The sequence below is a fragment of the Tachypleus tridentatus genome, chromosome 3 (assembly GCF_004210375.1).
Source record: "Tachypleus tridentatus isolate NWPU-2018 chromosome 3, ASM421037v1, whole genome shotgun sequence".
Lineage (NCBI taxonomy): Eukaryota > Metazoa > Arthropoda > Merostomata > Xiphosura > Limulidae > Tachypleus > Tachypleus tridentatus.
Window position 1 is genome coordinate 11,785,665 of NC_134827.1, and position 25,057 is coordinate 11,810,721.

Consider the following 25,057-nt stretch of genomic DNA (forward strand, 5'->3'; position numbering starts at 1 on the left):
TCAGGTTGCTAAGTCGTTTTTCTGTTACAGAAATATTGCCACACGTGTAGTGTCTGTATCTGGTTTTAGTCCATGTTGGCCACTTGACTACATCTTTGCTAGCACAAGTCTAATAACATAATTAGAAGTAACAAATCCACCATGCATTTAAAAACATTTTTAAGCACAATGTGATGCCGTTTTTATCTCATTGGTGGAAAGTACTAGAAGTACGATTTATTAAATACGGACATCTTTACCTTTGTTATTGTGGAACTATTCAAGTGAGCAGTAACAAGTCAGTTAAATTATAATGCTACTGGATTCATGTGCCACATATGGTAGCTAAGGCTCGAAACGTTGAACCAGTATAAACTTGTTTGTAGCAAGGAAACAAATATTATATACTATCAGCGAATTTTTTGAAAGTTATTTTGATTTTACTCTGGAAAAAGTTGCGTATTCGTTTGTTTGGCTTTAAGATTACTCGTAGGCAGGCTTTGGAGGTAAATTGATTGGAGAATGCTTTTGACTTTACTTTTTAGTCTGATGTAGTGGAAACCAGTGAAAAGTAACACCAGACTGATAGGATACTTGAAAACGTTGAGGTCAGGAATTTTCAGTTTATAAATTTTAATGATATATTCAAAATATTTTTGTTGACGAGTACTAGAAAGAAGTCATTTTTAATCAAATGTTTTTAGTATTGATGAGTTCATCATGAAATTAACTACAAGAGCTGGTAAGTTTGTATAAACTAAAATACATATTTAATTATTTTTGTAACAGTTCAGGTATAAGTGTCCTAAAATGACGGTGCAGCCCAAAAGTTGGTTTGTGATGGTGCTTAGTTTTGAGCCTGTTCCACTTGGTCTTTTCTGGATCTGAAAAAGGTTGCTTAGATTCTTTTCATTCAACACTGAACTCAATATTCCTGTGCTTTCAGTTTGAGTAATGTAGAAACATTTTGACATGGTTTTGCTTTCTGTATACAATAAAAGTGCCATCAATATATTTTTTTTACAAACTTGAGATTTCAATTCGGACCTACACGACTGTGACCAACTTGTTTCATAAACAAATTAGCTAGTATAGGAGCAAGTGACGATCCCATGAGTACACTGTCAATTTCATTGTCTCATTATTAAACACAAAACGATAGCGGTCGTAATTTCGTGTTTCATAATTTGATTTTTAGTTAAAACATTGTCTTGAGTGTTATCAGGAAATGTTAGATCTCTACTTACTTTGCATACTTTTATCAGGCGGAATATTAGCGTATAATGACTTAAACTTGTGATGTATGCAGATGAAATTACAAGGATTAAAACGAATCGGAGAAAGCAAAGGAACCAATAATTTCCCGGCCATTATTGTCATTTGAACGTATTTATATATTTGCTGTTACAAAAACTAAAATATTTTAGTTCATAGAGCATATAAGCTTATCAGCTCTTACGATTCTTTTTGATGGTGAAATTATCAATGTTGAAAGACAATTATATTTTTAATGCGAAAATAATGATTTCGCACATATTTTCCTATTTACATGGAATGTTATATGTTCTGCCGTCTTTTATATTGAACAATGAACATCACCAACCATGTAGGCCAGAGGATTAACTGTCACTCGTATAACGCGTCCACAGCTTAAAAGGAATATTTTGTGGTACTAGATGAATTTAAATCCAACTCGTTAGTTTCGAAATGCGGATTCCTACCACGGGATCAACCTTCAATATTGAATGCTGCTACATGCAAAAACGTAAAACTGTTTTATAGCGTATGAACAAGTTGGTGATGTGAGAAGTAATTAGCTAGGTTTGTCCCAAATAGTATGTTTAATGCATTATTGAAAGGTATGCTTAATGAATAAACTTGTTCAGGCAATTTTATAACTAAGTAGGTGAAAATAACTTTGTTTTCCATGATTTAAATATTTAAATTAACAATATGCGAGTGTATCTCAGAACGGCTGGTATGGGAATTAAACTTATTGATAAGTAGAGAACGGCGTTTCGACCTTCCTTAACCTGAAAATGGCTTAATGAAGGTCGAAACGTTGTTCTCTGCTTATCAATAAGGGTTAATACCCATTCCAGCCGTTTTGAGATGCATATTTATTTAAAGTGGGTTTCTCGTCATCAAGAATTGTGCGTGTTAAACCTCAAAACGGCTACGTTGATGAATAAAATTTGAGACTTGCTAATACGGTTAGGTTACGACGTTAAAGTGAATAAGAACTGAAATTAATTTAGTAAGTAGACTTTTAGGTTCGGTCAATATTAGTGGTATATTCGACCTTGATCTTTGATTTTTATTGTTTCACCAAGTCTAGTCAACATGAATCAATAAATTCTTCAGCGTGTCGGATTTAAGTCAAGAATATTTTTTTTTTTTTGTAATTGTTCATAATTTTTGTTCTGTAATTTGAAATTTTTTTGTAAAAGAAAAATAAATTTCTTTCTTATTGCTCTTTATCAAATATTTTGACACGCCCGTTAAATTGTAACATTTGTCTTCTTAATACATACAACATTTTAGTACGAAATAATTGGTGTAATAATAGTACTTTTAACTAATTAAAACTGAGAGAAAACTAACATTCTCCCAAAAAATAAAATATTAAAAATAATTGTTGATTCTAACACAATAATAGCTTCTATGTGGATTTATTTTGCTGACAAGTGACCAGAGGAGTTGATTTAAGAGATATATTAGTATGTTCAAGAATATTGAATAATTATTAACAAAAGTTTTTTTTTATCATTCATGTGCAGAAATGTATTAACACTCGTGCATATTTCTTAAGTGTGTAAAGCTATAAAATGGACTGTGATCTGTTCTCTGAGGGAAATTGAACCTTGGATTTTAGCATTGTGCTCAGCAGATTGTACAAGTGAGTGAAGAACAACGAAACAAGGAAATGTGTGAGCGTGAAATCGTAGGAATTGTCAATGGCTAGTTGCTACCACTCATTCGTGTATGAGATTCCAGCAAAATCATTCTTGATCCAAAGACTACAGCTCATAGAACATTTTTAGCATATTTAACGTGACTGCAAATATAGGAACTATGGTGAACCAAGTTCTCCCAGAATTTAATACTCTTAGTGGGTTTAATTCTGTCGGCACATTTGCAGGTCGTGGAAAGTAAAGGACGTAGCAGCTTATTCAGTGAAAGGCTGGTTTCTGTCAAACTGTACAGCATCTTGAAGCCCATCTAAATCCTCTGCAGGAATCTTAACCGAAATGCATTAGGATATTTGTATGTAGTTTTCAGGAGGAGAAGTGGCAACAATGTCGTTGAAGCATGACACACCACCTTCTGGAAATATATAAATGCATTTACAGTTGCTTCTCACTAAGGATGTTCTGCAAAATAACGTTTCCAAGTAAATTTTCAAGCAACAGTATGGCGGAATTTGGCAGACCACTCTTACTGTTGATGATGTTGGTATAAGAAGGATGGCATTATTTATCTCCTGCATATCTGACCACGCTAAAAGTTTTGTCATGTGAATGCTGAGTCGTTAGTGTACACGAGTTTCAACCCAAATTCCCTGCACAGACTTGCTATTGCACTGATTGGTGTATAAATGACAAATCATCTGTCCCAGATTAGAATAATGATTCGGAGATTTATAATATGCAGTTGTAATAAATTATCATTATACCCATAATCACACACAGCTATTGTACAGGATAATATATCCAACACAGATGGCTGCGACTTCTATACAATTACTCATTCTGTATGCGAGATGTTACGTGTTTAATGCTTGTCTATTGCACTCGTATTTGTGTTTGAAAAAAACTTTGATGTGCCAAGGTATTTATGAATGTCAAGAGAATAAAACTATTTTATATGGATAAAGTTTCTGTCTAACAAACAACATGCATTTGGAGCAAGAGTTAATGTTGTTTTAGCATTTCTTACGTTTTAAAGTAGGGATAATTTTGATTTACCAAAACAGATGAATTTTTTGAAACTTGTATTCAGGTTTATTTTAAACTAAAGCTGAAACATGTCAGTCTCAAGCAGTGAATAATTACCCTGCCAAGCTTCCCAAACTGAGTCAAGAACTAATTAGTGAACGATATAGTTAGTAATTGCTGTTTGTCACTCAATATTGTTATTGGTATATAAGGGTGATTTTGGTGGTGTTTTTTGTTTTAGATAGGTTTTTTCCCTGATTCTATCATTTTGAAATAATTAATATTCACACACAATTCATTAACTTTAGTACTAATTTTGTGTGTTTACAAGTGGGCTTTTCAAGATTCTTGAATGAGTTTGTTCTCCTACACAAATGTCTCAGCTACCATGTCCTTTGGGATAGCGGTAAGTCTACGGATTTACAATGCTAAAATCGGGGGTTCGATTGCCATCGGTGGACACGGCAGACAGCCCAATGTGGCTTTGCTATAAAAAAACACAAACACACGCTGTTTTATAATAAGTACGCCACTAAGGAAGATTGTTTTAGAGTAATGAAATGTCAAAGTGAGAAATAAATTGAAATGCAAATCGTGATAAGAAATATTTGAGTATTTTGAAATTCTTGTTGTTATGGCTTGCAAAAGTTAGCAGTTTTTGAATGCTTGTACTGTCTTACACGTAAGTAGAGTTTTTCTATATTTCAGTTTTTGCTCATTCAGATTTACAATTGTAAAGGTACTTTTTTTAAAAGTTTTTGATGTTGGTTTCTGGAATTTTTACTGATGAAAATTCTATGAAAAAATTAAAGGCCCGGCATGGCCAGGTGGACAAGGCACACGACTCGTAATCCGAGGGTCGCGGGTTCGAATCCCCGTCGCACCAAACGTGCTCGCCCTTTCAGTCGTGGGAGCGTTATAATGTGACGGTCAATACTATTCTAGGGATACTCTTTTACCAGCGAATAGTGAGATTGACCGACACATCATAAAGCCCCAAAAGGATGAAAGGGTGAGAATAGTTGACGGTGATTCGAACCCGCAACCCTCATATTGCGAGTTAAGGGCCCTAAACACCTGGTCTCCAGAGGTGCTAAAAGTTCGGGAAATCGGAAATTATGAAGAAAACGATGTTAAAATTTGATTCTTTATTTTAAACATAGAATTTATACTTCAATAAACAATTTGTAGGGATATACTTAGTAAAAATTATTATTGTTTATATGCGAGTTGTTTTAAACAATTTTCAAGCTGCTCAACTGCAATTGACTTTGTTCAACGTTGTACTTAACAATTTTCTATTTCATGTTGTTTAAATGATCTTGGCTGATATTTCTATCGTGCAAGAAATTCAGAACGCAAAAACAACGAGAATTGATTGTTTTTATGGTAATTGATTAAAGGTAAATGTTATCAGAACACAAACAATTATATAACGATAGAGAGAAAATTATTTTTGATTTGAACTTGGCATTTTCATTTGACGATGAATCTTTTAGAACGTATAACTTGTTACATGCGATTAGGTTTTTAATTAGACATGTATTACCCAGCTGTCAAAATTTTTATATCGTAAATGATAGACTTGTAATACACAGACGCACCTTACATCCACTGTTGAGTGCTTGGAATAAAAAATAATTTTATACTGTTACGGCTTATGCTTTATGTACAACAACTGGGTTCAAATTTACTTTTATTATGCATCCCGAAATTAATTGACAAAATGGTGTTTAAATTTTTAAAAGATGCTCTACTGATTGTTCCATTTTCACGCAACTGCTCTGGTAAAACAACCAAATGTCGAATTTTTCGAGTCAAAATGTCCCGTCACAAAATAAATGATTTTTTATCTAACATTTAAATGGTTAATTAACCTTTCGAAATTGATCTTTGTGTGTGATATTTCAAAGAGATACGAAGAAAAAGGTCCAGTAAAACTAGATTTATGATTTTAAGAAATAGGCATTTTGCTTATACCATCTTTGATATAGTTTCTAAAAATCTCGGTCGGAATGATTTTTCCATCTTTCTTGAGTTGACTCGTTGAGAAACATCCATGTTTCTCGTATAAATCATTGACAGTAACTTTTAGTAATAACATTAAAAAGCCTTATTCTTTGAAATAAAATCACAGAATTTTTGAAAGTGCTTAGAAATCCCATTGTCTATTGGTTTCGAAAGAGCTTGGATCAGTGATCAGCACGAGCGATTCATAAGGCCGCTCTCGCTGATTCATCCTGAAAGAAAAAATTTGTGACATTTAACACATTAGAATTATCATTATTTTATTACAGATAAAATAACTGAATTATCTACTTTTTCGACTTGTATATAATGCAAATATATTAATGATGTTTTATAAAATGTTTGTTTAGAATATAGCACAAAGCTACAACATGGGTCATCTGTACTTTGTCAACCATGGGTATCGAAACCCGATTTCTAGCGGTGTGAGTTAGCAAATATATTTTTATAAATGGAAAAGGGTATTTTATCAAATCGTAGTTAAAAAATATCAATAAATGTAAGAACTTTATATGATTTTTTTTTCTCACTGAAACTTTGCTCATACATTTGTGTCGACTTCAAGGTGATCTAACTTGTGAAATCCTTGATAAGGAACACAAACCTAAGACATAAGTTAATAAAGTTCAGTGGAGAAAATGTTTATATGGTGTAATGTTTCGAGCTGTTAAATCTCAAATTACAATCCAGTATCTGTGGGAAGAGAAGTTTTATGACGCGCATAAAATCCGGGACGAAGTTATAATTTTACTTCAGCCAATTCCCTGTTTCATTTATTTTGGGCAGATCAAGTACATGAATTCGTAACACAATGGCAAAATAATAAGCGAAGATTTAACTATATTCTATGTGACTAATGTTAGGCCGCACGAGGTCATCTTCACACAGGGTGATTTAAAAGAAAGTTTCGCAGAGAAGTGTTCTATCTTACAAACGGTACGACATATGAATGTGAAAGTCACAGTTGTCACTAGAGGTGTCATAATAAATAATGTTTGATAAAACACAGTACTTGTTCAAAATGTGCGAGGCACCTCATGGTACCCTCGTGACTTTAGGAACTTATCAACCAGTAATCGTTGTGTTAGGTTCGGTGAAAGTGATTTTGTTCTAAGGGTATACCATCTTTTATGAAAATCATTGTATGATTTACATTTCGTTGCCGCAACATTGGAGTTGCATTGTTTGTGAGTATTGCAAGATACTGTGAACCACCGACTGTTTGGGTTTGCAGTACTGACGATTCTTCAAATATATATGGCTCAGTAACAAATACCATACTTTCACCTTGGCATCATGGAAAAGCGTATAAAATGTTTATATATGGATTAGTTTTTCAATGAGATAATGCAAATGTGCATGTTGACACTTTGAGATTTAGCGAGGTTTGATTCATCAGTTCACAGGGTATTTGCAGGTCATTGACCACCATTTTTCAGACTTGGTAAGAACTACAATGCGTAATCAACATGTCGGGCCAAATCGGTTTTTCTCAGTGCTTTAATACGATACAGGTTGCAAGAAAACATTCGCAAGGTTGACTGAAAAGCAGTGGTGTAGTTCTACTAAATAAAGAAGTGGTGGAATGCGCTTAACCACTTTAAGCTGGGACTCGTTCAAAATATGGGCTGTACGGCGTTCTCACCACACCACACCTCTGTCGGCAAAGATCCTTATGAATAGTTGAAATTGACAAATATAGAATATAGACAAAAGGCGATATAATATGCACTGCTGCAAACATTTAACGTGTACTAACTACTGCTACGCGCGACTCATCTCAACAGTATATATTATGTTGGCCTTTGTCTGAAACAGTAGGTATCCGTTCAGTAGTCTATCTGTAAGCGGTTTGTCAATAAGTGCAAACTGTCTCCTCAAAGTTAAAAGCATGCGCACAGAACAAGATCATCAGTATGTGTTAGATTTTTTTGTGCAATAATATTTCGCTGGTTCTCCTCCCTACACACTTATCTGTTTCTTGTTAGCTGAATAAACTGTACCGTAATTGTATATGTAAAAACAGCTGGTATGGGTAGAGAAAGCACCATGTAGAGGAGCGAACAACGGTTCGACCTTCTTCGGTCATCATCAGGTTCACAAAGAAAGAAGTAGCTGACCACATGTTTGAAGGCGGTTGTATAATTGAGTGTAGAAATGTGGAGGTCGTGCTTAAATGTTAGATGAACTTGACGATGATCGAAGAAGGACGAAACGTTGTTCGCTCCTCTACATAGTGCTTTCTCTGCACATACCAGCTGTTTTACATATATACTTTTCTCTACAAGTGGGTTTTCTCGTCATCACGGATTGTACCGTGATTGGCAAGTTCACTTAAGCACATAAGAAGTAAATGAAAGAAATTACAATGAAACATAAGAGTTGTAGCCCAAGTATGCCCATGATATCCCTTAAAACTCCTGTGCAATATCACCTTTCCATGCCATACCATTTCTGAGCTATGACGCCCTGAACTGATACTTTCTTTATAATAATCCTAACTACTTGTATTTAAGACAAAAAATTAGTTTATATTTTAATGTTTCAGAAGTTTTGTTTGTTTTGAATTTCGCACAAAGCTACTCGAGGGCTATTTGTGCTAGCCGTCCCTAATTTAGCAGTGTAAGACTAGAGGGAAGACAGCTAGTCATCACCACCCACTACCAACTCTTGGGCTACTCTTTTACCAACGAATAATTGGATTGATCGTCACATTATAACGCCCCCACAGAACCCGCAACCCTCAGATTACGAGTCGCACGCCTTAACACGCTTGGTCATGCCGGGCTCAGAAGTGTTGAGAGCTAAACAAAGGATTGCTATGCTCATGTGGGTTACAAGTATGTTACATATATTTGTATCGAAATTTGGAAACAAATTTTGAAAATAATTTGGAATAAATATTGATTCTTTTTGTCAGTCTTAAATCAATACTATTATTTAAAAGTAAAAGTATTAAACTATATCAACTTGAATCATCAAAAGTACACCTGGAAATGGGCTTTCATATGTTTGTTGTCACAATAAAAAAAACTCATTCAATGCATTGCATGCGACACCTTTGGAAATACATAATAATTAGTACACTATATTGTTGATAACCATGCCAGTTAACTTGAAACATACGTTTTAAAGCGTTATAGATGAAATAACTGTCATTTTCACTCTCTTATAACTAGTACAAAATATAGCTGTGATAAGGTATACTAAGGTAATTTTTGTGAATTTTCGTTTAACTATTCTGTTTTATGACGTTCGTGTAAATCGGCTTTAAAAAGATCGCAAACATGTGCTAATACTTTAGATTAGTTAGTTTGTTACAAAGCACAAAGCTGTAAAATGGACTATCTGTGCATTACCCATCGAAGGTATCAAAACCCGATGTTTAGCGATATAAGCCCACTGATTTATCGTTGAGGCACCAGAAGACCTTTTGTTTAGTACACAATAAACACTCTTTGACAGCAGTCATGAAATCATATCTCCGTTACTGTATCAGACTCCCTAGAGTAGGGTTTCATTCATTACAAGAAGAGGATATGTGTATTTGGAATGTTCGTTGACGTAGATGATCCAAGAATCATGGTATTCCACACTAGAGCCTTGATATGACTTGAAATTGAGGCATTACATTATATTTCATTCCTTCCTTTTTGGTGTAGGCACGTTTAGGTAACATTCTTTTTTCCTTCAGCAGTCAGTTTGAAGCTGGTTAGTAGATGAAACACATTAGATTTCTGTGAATAAAGATTTATTTTATTTGTTCATGCCTTCCTTTGTTATCTGAGTTCTTTATAACTTCTTGCGCCTGATTCGAAGTATAGATTCATCAGTCAGCAAGACAGAGATAAAATGATGGATTTTGACAGTATGCTCCAAGATCAGTGGAAGCTATAGGGTCTACTAAGGTAGATAGAATAAGCAGAGTTTAGACCTTTAACATTTAGTTCTGGTACCAATAACGACAATTTAAGCAGGTACACTGATGTCATAATATTATAAAATTTTAAATTAAACAAATCCCAAGATCACAACTGCAATACAAACTAGGAAGGTTAATTCATGACTAGAGAAAATGTTGACTTTCTAAAGTTTATTGAACATATTATTGACATTGTTCTATGATTTCTATAATTATCGTTGTTTTTTTTTTATTAACCTAATTTATGTTTAACGTTTTTGTTCCACCCTGCAGGAATTATAATTTTCAATCTGAACGATATCTTTCACAACACATGGGCTAAACAGTCAGATCAAGGACCGTTAGCATTCCGAAGTAGCTGTCCATAATTTTAATTACTGATCAGAGGGACAGTACCCAGTCAGCAACATCAGCTGCCATAAAGGCTCTGCCCGATTTTTTAAACCGAATTACAGGATAAATTATCTCTAAAAAAAAAAAACATTTCCACGTCTGAAAGTGTGGAGCTTTTTAACGATATCACGGTTCGGATCTCGGTACAGGTAATAATTTTTTATGCTGCTAATCATCCAGGATACGCTTTGTCTCCTCATGAAGGAGAATTGGTGACCCATGCTGCTCTTGATTTCCAGGTCACAAGGCTGATGTAACAAATATAACAGATATATGTTATAACTATATTCTACGCTAGCTAAGTGTATCTTTGAAGCTGTTTATTTCAGAACTTATAACCTGTATAATATTTTCCTATACATAATCCATGTGGACTCAGCAAATAGTCCGATGTGGCTTTACTATAAAATAAAACACACACACATAATCCATGAGATAGACTTTCACCGATTATCGATCTGCCTTTCTGATTGTTCGAGAAAGACCATTTCACTTTTCTTTAAAGAGAAAAAGACGAAAATTTTATCTATGAATTTAGAGTGCATTTGAATTTAACTCTTGTTTGTTAGACATTTATCTTATATTTAGTAGGTTAGCTTTTTGTACAAGATTTCAAAATGTGTATGTTAACCAATTTCTAACTATTGTAGTCACTAGTGCAAGCCGTATTTTATTTTTATTCTCATCCCAAATAAATTAACCAATGAATGTTTTCTATTATAATCGTATTTACCATATTTAGGTTGGCTTTACATGATCTACTTGGATTTTATTACTTGGCTGGTTGGTTAGAGGTGTTAAGTCCAATAGTTTGTTTAATTATCTAGTTCTTGCAGCTAAAATGTGTCATGTCGTAGTTTCGTTTTCTTCTTATGTTATTTTGCAGGATTTTCTGAACTATTTTTTTTTAATGGTTGGCTCCTATTAAGATAATTTGAAAGCCAATAATATACCAACCACTTCTAGTTATCGAGACCATTTATTTCTTGAACTTAGATGCAGTCGTATTTTCTTGCTTTATCTTTTGTTTCAGTTGTTTTCGGTATGGTATGGTTAAGTTGTGTTGAAGTTGTTCTTACTAGTACTGTCGTTGTGGATTCATTTTTTAAGTCTTTATTAATACGTCAAACCTAAGAATTTACGTATGACAATATGAACTGAAAGAAAAAGGTTAAAGAGATAAAAACAACACATAAAGATATCTTATGTATTATAAAGTACATTTTGATCTGCTGAAAAATTATGAAATAACGTGTTTTTGTTTACATAATTAATAACAGTTTGTTATAAACAAATTGGCGCTTTTCTGATATTAAAAAAACGACGTACAATATTGTCTTTAAAGGCTTGTTTATGAAATGAGTTTTATTTGTATTGAAAGCCAGACAACATCAAGTGATTTTAAATTTACCTGCCTGCTGTAGACATTATGGGTGCGCTTGTCCCTCCCTCTCCTTGTAAGAGTGCGGATGCCAGAGGTTCCTGGCTGGTGTTGGTTGTCACTACAGGGCGCGACTGGTAAAGTATCGTAGGGAGTGGCGTACGGATGAAGTTCTTCCTCTAAAATGGGAAATATAAAGTTATGATTCATTTTTAACAAAACGTTTTACTAGTAAGTTCGAGATATAAGATATTCGTGTAATATATTTCACGTTAATAGTATCTGAGAGCAGCAAGTTTCCTGATTAATCTAAACCTTTACAGACATTGTGGGTGTTAAATAGTAATAGAAAGCTCAGTTCTCCCCTATTATATACTGTGAGAAATTAAATAAAGTCCATAAATTTTCACTGGATTAAGAAAAAGTGAAAGTGAGCTCACATCTCTACCTGGCCGAGAATCGAACATTGGCTCTCTGGGAGGGCAGTGGTTGGTTGATTGAGAATAGGGCGATGAACGCTGAGTACCATCTTCACTTGATACATAGTCTAAAGGGGGTGTATTGCCAATTTCCTTCATTTGTATTACATCCTGAGACGTCTTTCCATATACCTGATTTTCTGTTAAAAAACGTAATTTTTACGTATTACATAAAGTTTTAAAATACAACTTTTAGTCGCATTCAATTTCAACCTCAAAACAAGTCATAAGACATCAATTTGTATTTACTTTATCAGCATCTGTCTCCAGCTAATAAATAAATAAAAATATATGTTTTTCGTGAATTGAATTACAAGGGTACTCGGGAAAAGCTAATTCTTGTGTCAAGGGACTTATCGCCTTATGTAACAAACACAATTTTAAGGTGTTTAAATTAGAATGACTTAAATAAACGGACAATGAGGTAGAAAAAAAAGTATGTTAAAATGTTTGTTACTGAAATGTTTTTATATTATTTCTGAATTTATCGACAGTAAATGAGTATCTATTTTGAACTGCTCAAAAAAAGAAATATCTGTTACACATTAAATATTTTACTTTTGGATTAACGGCGTCTCAGTCAGTGTGGATGAATAGCTACATTAGTATCATAGTTTAAAAATGTTTCAAGGTCCCACATACTTCAGATTTGTATTATTTTTCTAACTATTCCACATGCCTTCATATAGACTAATCCTGTAAAATTTCCTATCTATGAGACAGTACAACATCTAAAGAGTTGAAAGTGACGAAAATTTACTTGTAATGGCTGAGGAAAATTGTCAGGAATCGTATTTGTAATAACAGCTTTGCCAAGTTAACTATCACCTGTGAATAGATGGTAAGGTTTGTACAGTGGCCCACAGTTGGTACAGTACAGTCGACGGGCCTGGCCTATCTGTAAAACGTCTGCACATTAAATGTCCATGCATATTAATGGATACTGAGATTAAAATGTTACGAAGGATATATGATCTGTGCCTGACAATCCGACCCAAGAGTCCTGATTTTCATTTATAGAAAATATATGTGTCGATTTATTTGAACTTCTACTTTAGAAGTAATAAGATGATAAAACTTTTTCAAGTTGATAACGTGTTGCAATTATACAAGGACTTCCAATCTTTTATTATGAGCAAGGCCTTATCAATACATGCGATGTTATTTCGAAGTTTGTTTTACATTGTAAAAACAACTCTCGGCGGTTAGAGCACTCGACTCGCAATCTGCAGATCGTGGGATTGAATTCCGTTATTGAATATGCCCTTTCAGCTATGGTGGCGAATGTGACTCAGTCCCAGTATCCATTAGCAATAGAGTAGCTCAAGAGTTGGCGATGAGTGGTATTGATCAACTGCCTTCCCTCTAGCCTTTTATTTCAAAGTGAGGGACGGCTCGCGCTGAATAGCTCGTGTAGCTTTGCACAAAATTCTGTAAACAAATATTGCTAAAACATAAATACTTAACAAGTTACTTTCACTGGCTGCATACACATCTATAGTACTAATAACAATGATTTATTAAATTGTTAATTAGTACAATAATTTACTGTTTAACCTCAAGAGAAGTTCTTCTGAATATTATTATGTTACTTATTATAGTTAATCTCGGACAAGTCTCCAATTTATTATGTCACTTATATTATGTATTAATATTTGAAATTAGAAGCTAATTAAATGTCGATACGTATCAAATTGATGATATTTGCTAACAGTATCGATACACACAATTTTCTTTCTTAACGTAAATATATTTTATTATACAAACAACAATACAATTTATAATAACGGTTATTGCAAATAGTTATGACAAATGATGGTTTAAATACAAGAGACTTACAAACTAAACCAAGTCTTCTGTCTCGTCTATCATTTATCGACATTCGCGAAGAGCAAATTAATTATTTGTTGATATACTTGTACACATCTCTTGACGCTAGCTAGCTTGAAGCATCCGTAAGTTTTTATCGATTACAATATCTAATGTCTTCGTAGAAATACTAACGTTTGAAGTTAACTCTCTGAGGTTTAACGGTTTGTAATATTCAAAATCTATAAACGTTCCTGGTCAAATTCTGTAGTTTTCCGATTAATAAGCGTTAATCACAATTATGGATTCCAAGGTTGGCAAATAACCTGTCTCTTGGTGCGTTGGACGAGATTTTCGAATGTTCAACAATGTTTGAAAACGCGCTATCGTTTTCGTTAAACAAATATTGTTGATGCATACTCTCAAAAATATTTTACAAATTTAAAGAACAGGAGGAACTTGCGCAATACGCATCTAACAATACACGTCACAAGCATCAAACTGAAACACACGTAGATATTGAAATAAATGTATAACGCTAAATATGTTACAATATATATCGCAAAACCAAGCAGAAATGAATTTCATTTTAAATTTAATGTAATTCACGTTTCAAAACGTAGCATGCCCTCAAAAATTTTGAAACAATTACTTCTCGTCAAGTTCACATTTCTTTAAACTTAGTTAAAGTGTACAATAGATGACAATGCATACGTAAAATAATTCTAGGCTTTTTGTTTGTGCAAGGAAAAGTAAACATCACAAAATTGTCATGTGTATTAGAAAGTTTTTATAATTTCATGATATTTATTATTTCAACCTATAATTATAAGCATTGTTTTCATTTTTTTTAAAATTTAGATGTTAGTAGAGAGCGCATGTCTTCAAGATAAAAAGTTTAAAAATGTAGGTTTGGTTTGAATTTCGCGCAAAGCTATTCAAGGGCTACATGCAAGGGCCGTCCCTAATTTAGCAGTGTAAGACTAGAGGAAAGGCAACTAGTCATCACCACACACCGCCAACTCTTGCTCTACTCTTTTATCAACGAATAGTGGGATTGACTGTTACATTATAATACCGCCACAGATGAAAGGGAGAACATGTGTGGTATTATGGGGATTCGAACCCGCGACGCTCAGATTACGAGTCGAATGCCTTAACCACCTGGTCATGCCGGGCCCAAAAATGTAGGCTTAAAAAAAAGTTCTAAAAATGTTGACATCAGATTTTTTTTTTGAAAATTTGAGAAGTAAATTATAAATACGAGGTTCAGAGAGGCATTGAGATAAAAGATATACTTGTTTCTAATCAACAGAGTGAATCAGTCGTTTTCATTTCAACTTGTGTTTGTTTTCAGTTACTTGATCGATCAACTGTGAAATGTGCAAACAAGTTTATTCGTACTTTAATGTAGTACAATTTAGTCGTAAATGTGACATACATATTACTGCAGTGTCTGAGCATGTAAAAACAATAAAAATGAAACAAACTAATTTGTTATTGTTACATGAACTGGTCTTTGAATTATTTTCACAAGATAATTTAAAATAAACAAGTAACCGAAGAACAAGGTTACAACACTGTTAAATTAAATGATTACATAATTCAATCACAATAGACGTTGTCAAAACAGTTTTAATTGTCTTGGACTCACATTACAAAATATATACTAGGTGTACTTTTGTAATTTGTGTTTGAAAAACGTGACATTTCGTTGTAGATGATGCAGTTTGTTTGTTTTTAATTTCGCACAAAGCTACTCGAGGGCTATCTGTGCCAGCCGTCCCTAATTTAGCAGTGTAAGACTAGAGGGAAGGCAGTTAGTCATCACTACTCACCGCCAACTCTTGGACTATTCTTTTACCAACGAATAGTGAGATTGACCGTCACATTATAACGCTCGCACGACTGAAAGGGCAAGCATGTTTGGTGCGGCCGGGATTCGAACCCGCGACCTTCAGATTACGAATCGAACGCCTTAACCCACCTGGTCATACCGAGCCGTAGATTGTGCCCCTAGCCTAGTAACTTTGTGTCATGAAACGCCAAACAAACTATTGTTGTAGGTATCAGAAATGTCGAAAGCACTCGACAAAACAAAAGTGCCACATGATTCTTAAATAATTCACCATGGCCTTTTAATTAGACGTTTGTTTCTAGTGAATATTTAAAAAGATAATCTGTGGACAGAAAGAAAAATTATTGTATTTACGTGTCTCACCATTTATGCGACGATGGGATCGAGCTTCTCGGATACACAGTACACAGCCAACGATGATTACCACCACCACAACAAAGCTGGACACAGTGATAGGTACGAGCACTTCCAAATCAATAATGAAAGATTTGGCACGAGGCTTTGGTATGTGAACAGTTTCCTGTGACGCCATTTCTTAAATAAATTAAAATAAATAGAAATTAAAAAAAAAACACAAATTAAATAGCACTAAAGTTTTACTCTTTATTTAATTATTTTAATATTGATTATATATTAATTTTCCTTGTGTTACAAACAATAATTTAAACAGAAATAATCATAGTAGTTTCTTTTATTAAGTTTATTTTTTTAATTAAAAGTAATACAGAAAGAATTCAAACAAACGATCTTGTAAGCTTTGTATTTGTGTTATTTGATAGCAGTGTTTTTTTCCCATTAAATTACAATTACAGTATTGCGATTGCTATTTGGTAAAAAAAGGAAATTAGTACTTTGTGAATACGCTATTAAAAACTGCAACGTCTGGGTCCTTATTAATTTTAAAGATAGTAATAAAACAATATAATTTATAATTGTATTACCTCGTGTTTTATTTTGTGTTCTGAAATCGTACATAGCTTCGGTAGCACCTGCAGAACTTTGTACAACAACTAAAACTTCATACCAAGTAGCTGAGGACAAAGCCGTGACTTGAAAAGGTAATTTGTTAAAAGGAAGGTTGTCCACCAGAGTCTTCCAATGACTGTGAAACTTTTGTCTCAGTTTGACTGTATAAGATGTGATAAAACAGCCACCATCTTGCCATTTAGAGAAGTTCAAAATAGCTTCGGTTGCGTTGGCGCTAATAAAATCATCACGAGCTGGTGATACTGGAGCTAAAGGAAAAAAGACTAATTTACAGGAAAAGTGGGATTAATTTATGATATTTATATATCCTGAACAGAAGGATGTCAAGCAAGGCCACGCCCCAATACCAAGCAACACTATTAGGATTTAAAATTTTAAGATTTTAAAATTACTTCTCTCTACGCTGTGACTGTGAATGATGTGAAAAAAAATCATTTTTCCTGCCCACCCATATTAACTCTTGTCTCTCTCCCCTAAGGCCCGACATGGCTCGGTGGTTAGGGCACTTGTCTCATAGTCTGAGAGTCGCAGGTTCGAGTCCCCGTCACACCAAACTTGCTCGCCCTTTCAGCCGTGGGGATGTTATAAAGTAACGACCAATCCCACTATTCGTTGGTAAAAGAGTAGCCCAAGAGTTGGCGGTGGGTGGTGATGACGAGTTGCCTCTTTTCTAGTCTTACACTGCTAAATTAGAGACGGCTAGCGCAGATAGTTCTAGCATAGCTTTGCGCGAAATTAAAAACAAACAAACAAATTCCTTCCCACAACATAAACTTCTGTAAACGTCACTATTTCTGAACGATTCTTTTTTCTTGCTCCTCATTGGCACAGTGGTATGTTTGAGGGTCATAACGCTAGAAACCGGGTTTCGATGCCCGTGGTGAGCTAAGCACAAGATAGCCCTTTACGACGTTAGAAACGGATAGCACAATGTGTTGCTTTGTGCTTAATTACATACAAAAAAAAAAACTTTTTTTTTCAGAATTTTGGAAAAAAATTCCATTATTCATTGATATAGTACTAGTAATGTTTAGTTTGAAATTATTTCACTGCTCATATAATCACGTGATCGTTATTAAGCTGGACTGTTCTTTTCAGGAGATGAGTTCCGACTATTTTCCTAAAACAGCCTGCAGAAAGTGAATACTGTAGTTGTTTTAAATGTGGAACTTTGTGGACTTAAGCATCCATACCTGGTCTTAATATTTATTTTCTTGCTAATAGAGATTAACTCTGATAGATGGTTTATTCATATCGATATATGATTTCTGTTTTACAGATACGTCTTGAACCCTTATCACACTGGAACCTGTACCCTAGTTTTTTTCTTTTTTGTGTGTTTTTGACAGTGTTTATGTTTGGTCTCATTGTTTGAAAAACTGTTTTAAACTACTGTCTCAGATAAGAAGATGCTGAGATGTTGCTTTTACAGTTTAACTAGTAAAATTGACACAACTGTGATATGTGTATGGGATTTTAAAAAATAGTACTTCATTTAACAAAATCTACTTGCGACCCCAAAAATTATAACTTTTAATACTAAATTCGTTTGCATTGAAATCAGTTAACATTAATAAAGTGTATTTTAACAGTTTGTTCTATATGTGATAGATCAAGTATACGTTAAAATGCAAACAAACAACAGTAAAGTCGTACCTCAAATGTTGCTGAAATAAATATATTTTTTTTATTAGTATGTATCGTAAGAAAACAACTTTTCGTAGGACATGGCCTGGCATGGTCAGGTAATTAAGGAACTCGACTCGTAACAAGAGGGTTGCGGGTTCGAATCCACGTTACACCAAATATGCTCTCCCATTCAACCGTGGGGGCGTTATAATGTGATTGCCATCCCACTATTCATTGGTAAAAGAGTAGCCCAAGAGTTGGCGGTGGGTGGTGATGACTAGCTGCCTCCCTTCTAGTCTTACACTGGAAAAGTAGGGACGGCTAGCGCAGATAGCCCTCGTGTAGCTTTCGCGAAATTCAAAAACAAACAATCGTAAGACATAATCGTATTGTTTTTACTAAACTCTAACTTTTTGTATACTTTAAAATATAGCTAAACGTACATTATAATTACGTAAGAAAATAATAATTTACCTGCTCCTGTAGTTCTGATTATAAGTTTATTACTTGGTTCGCTCCTACCAACACTATTGTGTGACGTCATAAAAAACTGATAAGTTCTTCCACATTTCAGGTTCTGCACTGTATACTGGTTTAGGTTGGTTGCTATGGGAATTACTGTCCACCCCATTTGATCATTCTCTTCCCAGTAATGAAGTTTATAGTCTAAAGAACAAAAGATATATTATATTTACTATAATAAAAGTATACTCATATTCGTCACAATAAACTGAGATCAAAACAAATAATTGTTTAAAATTCAAGAAACTTGTGTAAATATTACAATACCCAAACGATCAACATTGCATAATGCACTGTTATAATTTTAATTAAGAACCGATAAACGGTTGTAAAGGACATTCTATGTTGAAATATAGAGTGTCTTTTATGACTCTTGATTGATTTTAAATATAATTTTAATTGTGTATTATATAACGTTGATTTATGAGCATTTTTATACCACAAATTAACAAATAACAAATAGCCAGTATGTTCTGCTCTGACGCGAAATGCCTCATCATTAAATAGTTTATGACTTACTGAGATCTACACAGACAATCTGTTCGAACAAATTTCAGGAGTGCCTTTTCATTTCACTCGCCAAATATGTCTCCATAGCAGCAGAAGAATTACATCTAAATGTTCATTAGTTTGAATAATTTTGACACTGTAAGAACCTTATGTTATATATATATTTGAATAATTTTGACACTGGAAGAACCTTATGTTATATATATGTATTTTTCCGTTTACAGGTGTTAACTTTCCAACAGATATAAATGCTCTTGACAAACTTATGGCACGAGAAACTTTCGGATCATTTTCATGAACAAAATATCTTGTTATAGCTATGTTTCAGAAACTATAGTATTCTAAAATACATTAGATATATTTTCTCTTACGTTTTAAATTTTTATTTAGCTCTACTATACAAAATCAATTTTTACAAAAATCATTCTTAAAGCTCTTATGGAAATCAATTTACATTTCTACAGTTTTACAGTATTATTTCTTCCTGTTTATTCTCCAAACTTTGATTGCTGGTTGAAAAGTATTTACTATTTATGAATGTAAGATAAATCAATCGAAGAAGAATATTAAGTTTATTTAATTAATACGATAAAAGTTGGAGTAAACTTTAAGGTATATTTGGAAAAAAAAAAAAAAGTTAATAATATTTTGCAAGAACATTGGATGAAGTTTTGTTTTGTAGTAGTTTGTGTTTGTGTCGTATCGATATTAAAGAAAATCCACTTTCTATTTCTCTGTTTGATCAAAATTTAGTTGGTATACTAGACAAACATCTTGAGAGTTCTTACAGGGTAATTTTTTGGTACACGGATCTTTTTCTGTTTCGACTTGTTTTACTGTAGTTCTATTGGGTAAAAAAGTGTTACTTGGAGTTAACCAAGTTTTCTTCTTTTTATTCTTTTTGTAATGGCTGTTTTAGTTGTACGGTGAACTACAGTTGATTACAGCTGTCTGGCAACTTCAGTTTTTTTATAACATAAATGGTAAACCGAAGGGATTGCCTGGCAAGGAATTTACAGAATAAGCTTCACAGATTACAAATAGAACTTCTACACTTTGGGCCTATTTTTCATCCACAGAACTTTAACTTACTAAGCGGCTTAGATAACTCGATGAAAATCACGACCTAAGAATAAACACGTTTCATGAGTGACGAGTAAAAGTTGTTCTCTGTTAGAAGAATCAAGAGAGAGAGAATGAATCGTGACACAAGTCCATCACTCTTACGATAGAAGCCATTCTCTCAGACAAACTTCGTTACAAAGTAATTGAAAATACAGTTTCCTACAAACAGCTGGTCACACTACTGGAATATATTAAAAATGGGTAGAGAATATGATTTTGTAAAACGTACCAAGGTGGTCGATTTAATACAATAAGAACATTTTCAAAATTTTATTCCAGTTAAAAAATATATTCTAAAATAAATTTGTTACGGATTTGGTATAAGTAACTTAAAAATATCCTATAAGTATAGAACTTCCGTACTTGTCTTTATATTTGCGAAAATATAAATACCTGTTAATTAAGTGGTATCTTTAAAGCAAAAAAATTTTTTTTTTTTTATTATTATCTAACATTGGTTCCGAAGTTGCTGCTACTTCTGATTATTAGATTAATAAAGGGTAAAGAGAAAACTAACAAAATACAACACGTACTGTAACATTTTACCTACTAAATTTGCAAATGTTGATTATTAGATTAAAGGGTAAATGGTAAACTGACAAAACATAGCACGTACTGCAACGCCTTACCTACTACACCTCTACCAAATGTTGATTATTAGATGAAAGGCTAAAGAATAAGCTAAGCAAACACAACACATACTGTAATGCCTTACCTACTACACTTGCACCAAATGTTGCTCTTTGATACCATTTTAAAGTAATCGAAGATGTTGATTTGGATAACATTTTCAGATCAGGAGCACTGGGAGGAACTACAATTGTATATGAAGGAAAGAAATATTAAGCATTGGTCAGAATAAGTTAAAAATATACGCGTTGATGATTTAATGCATAATGTGTGCGTGTATATTTCTTATAGCAAAGCACCATTAGGCTTTCCGCTGTGTCTACCGAGGGGAATCGAGCCGCTGATTTTAGCGTTGTAAATCCTTAGATTTACTACTGTCCCATTGTGGGACTAATGCGTAATGTATAAAGTAAAAACAGGCTTATACGTATATTTACATAAATATAGTAGTACTCTCTGTTGTGTGTTCATGTAACTAACTACTTCCAAAGGGTGTTAATGGATTCTCATCAAATTTGGTATGGAGGTTCATTGGGTCGACGGGAAGATACAAATAAATGTTTAGTTTTTCGGTTTTTATGGTCATTTTATGTGTTTTTTTTTTTTACAACTGCTTCGTCTCCTGTTGACAGATCTTCACTAAACATGAACTTGGGGCTTCACATTTTGTGTCTAACAGTTTTTATGAAGATTTTTGGTTTGTTTTTTTATTTTTATAATTACATATAAGGGAAACAACTTTTTATATCTTATGTTTTTAATCATGAATTTACATAATTTCCGTCTAGGGGACGAGTACTCCAGCTAATCTTGTGATAATAAAAGGTTGAAACCCTCCATTTTAATCACATTTATTGTCAATTGAGAAAGACTAAGCTTGCATACATCCGATAACTATATTAATACAATAAAATAAATAAAATTATATATTCAAACATCTAACACCGCCCTCTACGTTCCGACACTCAGTTGCACAACCCCTTTCAAACATGTGGTCAGCTTCCGGTCAGTTACCTCTTTCTTTGTGAACCTGACGATGACCGAAGAAGGTCGAAATGTTGTTCGCTCTTCTATGCAAAATATTTTCTCAACCCAAATGAGCCGTTTTTGCATATATATTTCTCTAGTTGTGTAAAGCTGATGAACATAGTGGTGTTTACTTAGCATGAATATCAACAAATTTACTGTAAACATCTTGAATTATTCGATAGGAAAATAAATGTTACTCCGGTTAACTATTTATAAAGGTATTTTATCGCCAATTGAAGGAGACTAGTTACGTGTTGAGAATCAGTATTCTGGTAATTTGCTGATAAAGTAATTAGTGTTTTCACTTCTGTTCGCCGACAGTAAACATAACCTCACCATAAATATGTTAAAAGTCTGCATGCTTCACTCTCTCTGATATAATCAATAGTGAACATTTTAAATAAAGTTAATTACTATTATGTGTTTTAGGTGATCAATAGCAAATTGTAACGCTGTTTAACGATGCTTTATCAGATAAAACAATTTCAAACGTATATTGAACCAATTTCATTTTAGAAGACAAACCAAACCGAAGTGTACAATGAGTTTGTCGTTACATGAATAATTCTCTGCAATATTACCATCATCCAATGTTTTTACTTGCACTTCGTCAGATCTAGGACCAGGTCCCTTGCTGTTGAAAGCGTGGATTGTGATGTGGTAGGTTGTTGATCTCTTAAGATTAGTCAGGTGGTACTGTTCTCGTGATATCACGTCTTTCACGTGGACTGTTTTGTACATGTGTAGTGTTTCACCAGCGGGTTTGTAGCCAATGTAATAGCCGATAATCTTCCCGTTCCAGTAATCTTCTTGGGGAGGCTAGAGGGTATTAAAAGAAAATGAAGGAAGATATATAGTATTAGTAAACACTAATTACAAACACTGATCCGTGTTAATATCTTTGGACAGTTAGGAAAGCTTAGGATATCTAGCATCAAAATAAATCTCAACATAATATATATATCTCAGCTATGAGTTTGTTATGTACCCAGAAATTATAGAAACAAGAGTAGAACAAGCCAGTAGAAGTGTTATGTTGAAGTATATTGCTTATCACAGTACTTTTTGTAACTCGTTAAAACATGAAGATGACAGAGAAAAGATAGTTTTCTTTTATTTGTGATAACGTGAAACCTATTTGAAGTAAAACTATATCTCAAAAATTATCCTTTTCATCGATCGATCGTCAAAATAACTTATAATATATTATGTTCTTTTAAATTTGTTAACCTGAAGATGACCTAAGGTCTACACGTTGTTCGCTACTTTATTTTAATAAAAGTTTTAGTATCCATATCGGCCGTCTTGAGATACAGTTTCCTTTTATAGTAGAGTGAAATGTTTGTTACCACAAAAAATGATATTCAGTACGCTATGGATAACAAGAAAACTCAACACCGTACTCATATTATTGTAATATTAAGTAGTGTATAATGTTCATAACTTATGCCAATTAAACATCACAATTATTACAGAAATGTTCCTTTTTCATCGATAGATCGTCAAAATGACTTCGAATGTGTTGTGTTCTTTTAACTAAGTGCTCGTAATTTTAGTGTTCATTAGCAATTATTTTTGATCATCCAAGTTAGTCTGTATTCATTTCCTTAATCAACAAGAAAAAAATCAAGTCGCGACGCATATTCGCAACGTAACCATTCTTTGGCTAGAGAACTTATACTGTACGGTTTTTTGTTTGTTTGGAAATTTCGCACAAAGCTACTCGAGGGCTATCTGTGCTAGCCGTCCCTAATTTAGCAGTGTAAGACTAGAGGGAAGGCAGCTAGTCATCACCACCCACCGCCAACTCTTGGGCTACTCTTTACCAACGAATAGTGGGATTGACCGTCACATTATACACCCCCACGGCTGGGAGGGCGAGCATGTTTAGCGCGACGCGGGCGCGAACCCGCGACCCTCGGATTACGAGTCGCACGCCTTACGCGCTAGGCCATGCTGGGCCTATACTGTACGGAAATGTTTGTAACTTGTTCATTAAATTATGAGGCTAATATGTAAAACATTTTTTTTTATTAAACCAATTTTTCTATATATATATATTTATATATTGTAAAATAACTATTAATTGATGATACAACAATAAAAAACATGCTGTGTATTTACAGTGATGCCAATATGATTTTTAAAACAAGTAACTAACATATGTTTATTTGTGTTTTGAATTCCACACAAAGCTACACGAGGGCTATCTGTGCTAACCGTCCCTGATTTAGTAGTCTGACACTAGAGGGAAGGTAGCTAGTCATCACCATCCACTGCCAACTCTTGGGCTACTTTTTACCAACGAAGGCAGCTGGCCATCACCACTCACCGCCAATTGTTGGGCTACTTTTTACCAACGAATAGTGGGATTGACCGTAACATTATAACGCCGTTATGGCTGAAAGGGCAAGCACGTTTGGTGCGACGGGGATTTGAATCCGCGACCCTCAGATTATGAGTCGAACGCCTTAGCCCGCCTGACCATGCCGGGCGCAACAAACATCTAAGAATTAAAAAATATAAAATATATGCCACCTTATCATACACCAACTAAAGTAAAGGAAGGTGTTATCATTGCAAAATCTCGTCTCTAATACATTCAGTAAGAAACGTCTGTTGGCGTGAAACAAATGTAGATATGTGTATGTGTTTTCTTAAGTCACACCGGGTTATCTGCCGAGCCCACCGAGGGGAATTGAACCTCTGATTGTAGCGTTGTAAATTCGGAGACATACCGCTGTACTAGTGGGGGACAAATGTAGATATCTTAATCCACATGTTATTAATAACTTAATAAAACAAGTAATGTAGGTATAATAGCGAGGTTTGTTCAAC

At 33.9% G+C, this 25,057-nt stretch overlaps 1 protein-coding gene across 3 annotated transcripts in view; it reads right to left on the minus strand.

The window, feature by feature from the left end:
- Window positions 1-5,110: 5,110 nt before the first annotated feature.
- LOC143246361 (cell adhesion molecule Dscam2-like) overlaps window positions 5,111-25,057 on the minus strand; it is an 85,910-nt gene continuing 65,963 nt past the window's right edge. Inside the window, exons 12-19 of one of the 3 annotated variants that reach the window (XM_076492939.1) lie at window positions 22,801-23,038; window positions 21,276-21,374; window positions 18,878-19,069; window positions 16,729-17,022; window positions 16,151-16,321; window positions 12,090-12,260; window positions 11,672-11,820; window positions 5,111-6,157 (exon numbers count right to left, since the gene is read on the minus strand). In XM_076492939.1, coding sequence (XP_076349054.1) covers window positions 6,131-6,157; window positions 11,672-11,820; window positions 12,090-12,260; window positions 16,151-16,321; window positions 16,729-17,022; window positions 18,878-19,069; window positions 21,276-21,374; window positions 22,801-23,038 — 1,341 coding nt within the window. In that variant the 3' untranslated portion in view covers window positions 5,111-6,130. Of the gene's footprint in view, window positions 6,158-11,671; window positions 11,821-12,081; window positions 12,261-16,150; window positions 16,322-16,728; window positions 17,023-18,877; window positions 19,070-21,275; window positions 21,375-22,800; window positions 23,039-25,057 lie in introns of all 3 variants that reach the window. The other 2 variants (XM_076492938.1, XM_076492940.1) reach the window with 2 other exon arrangements.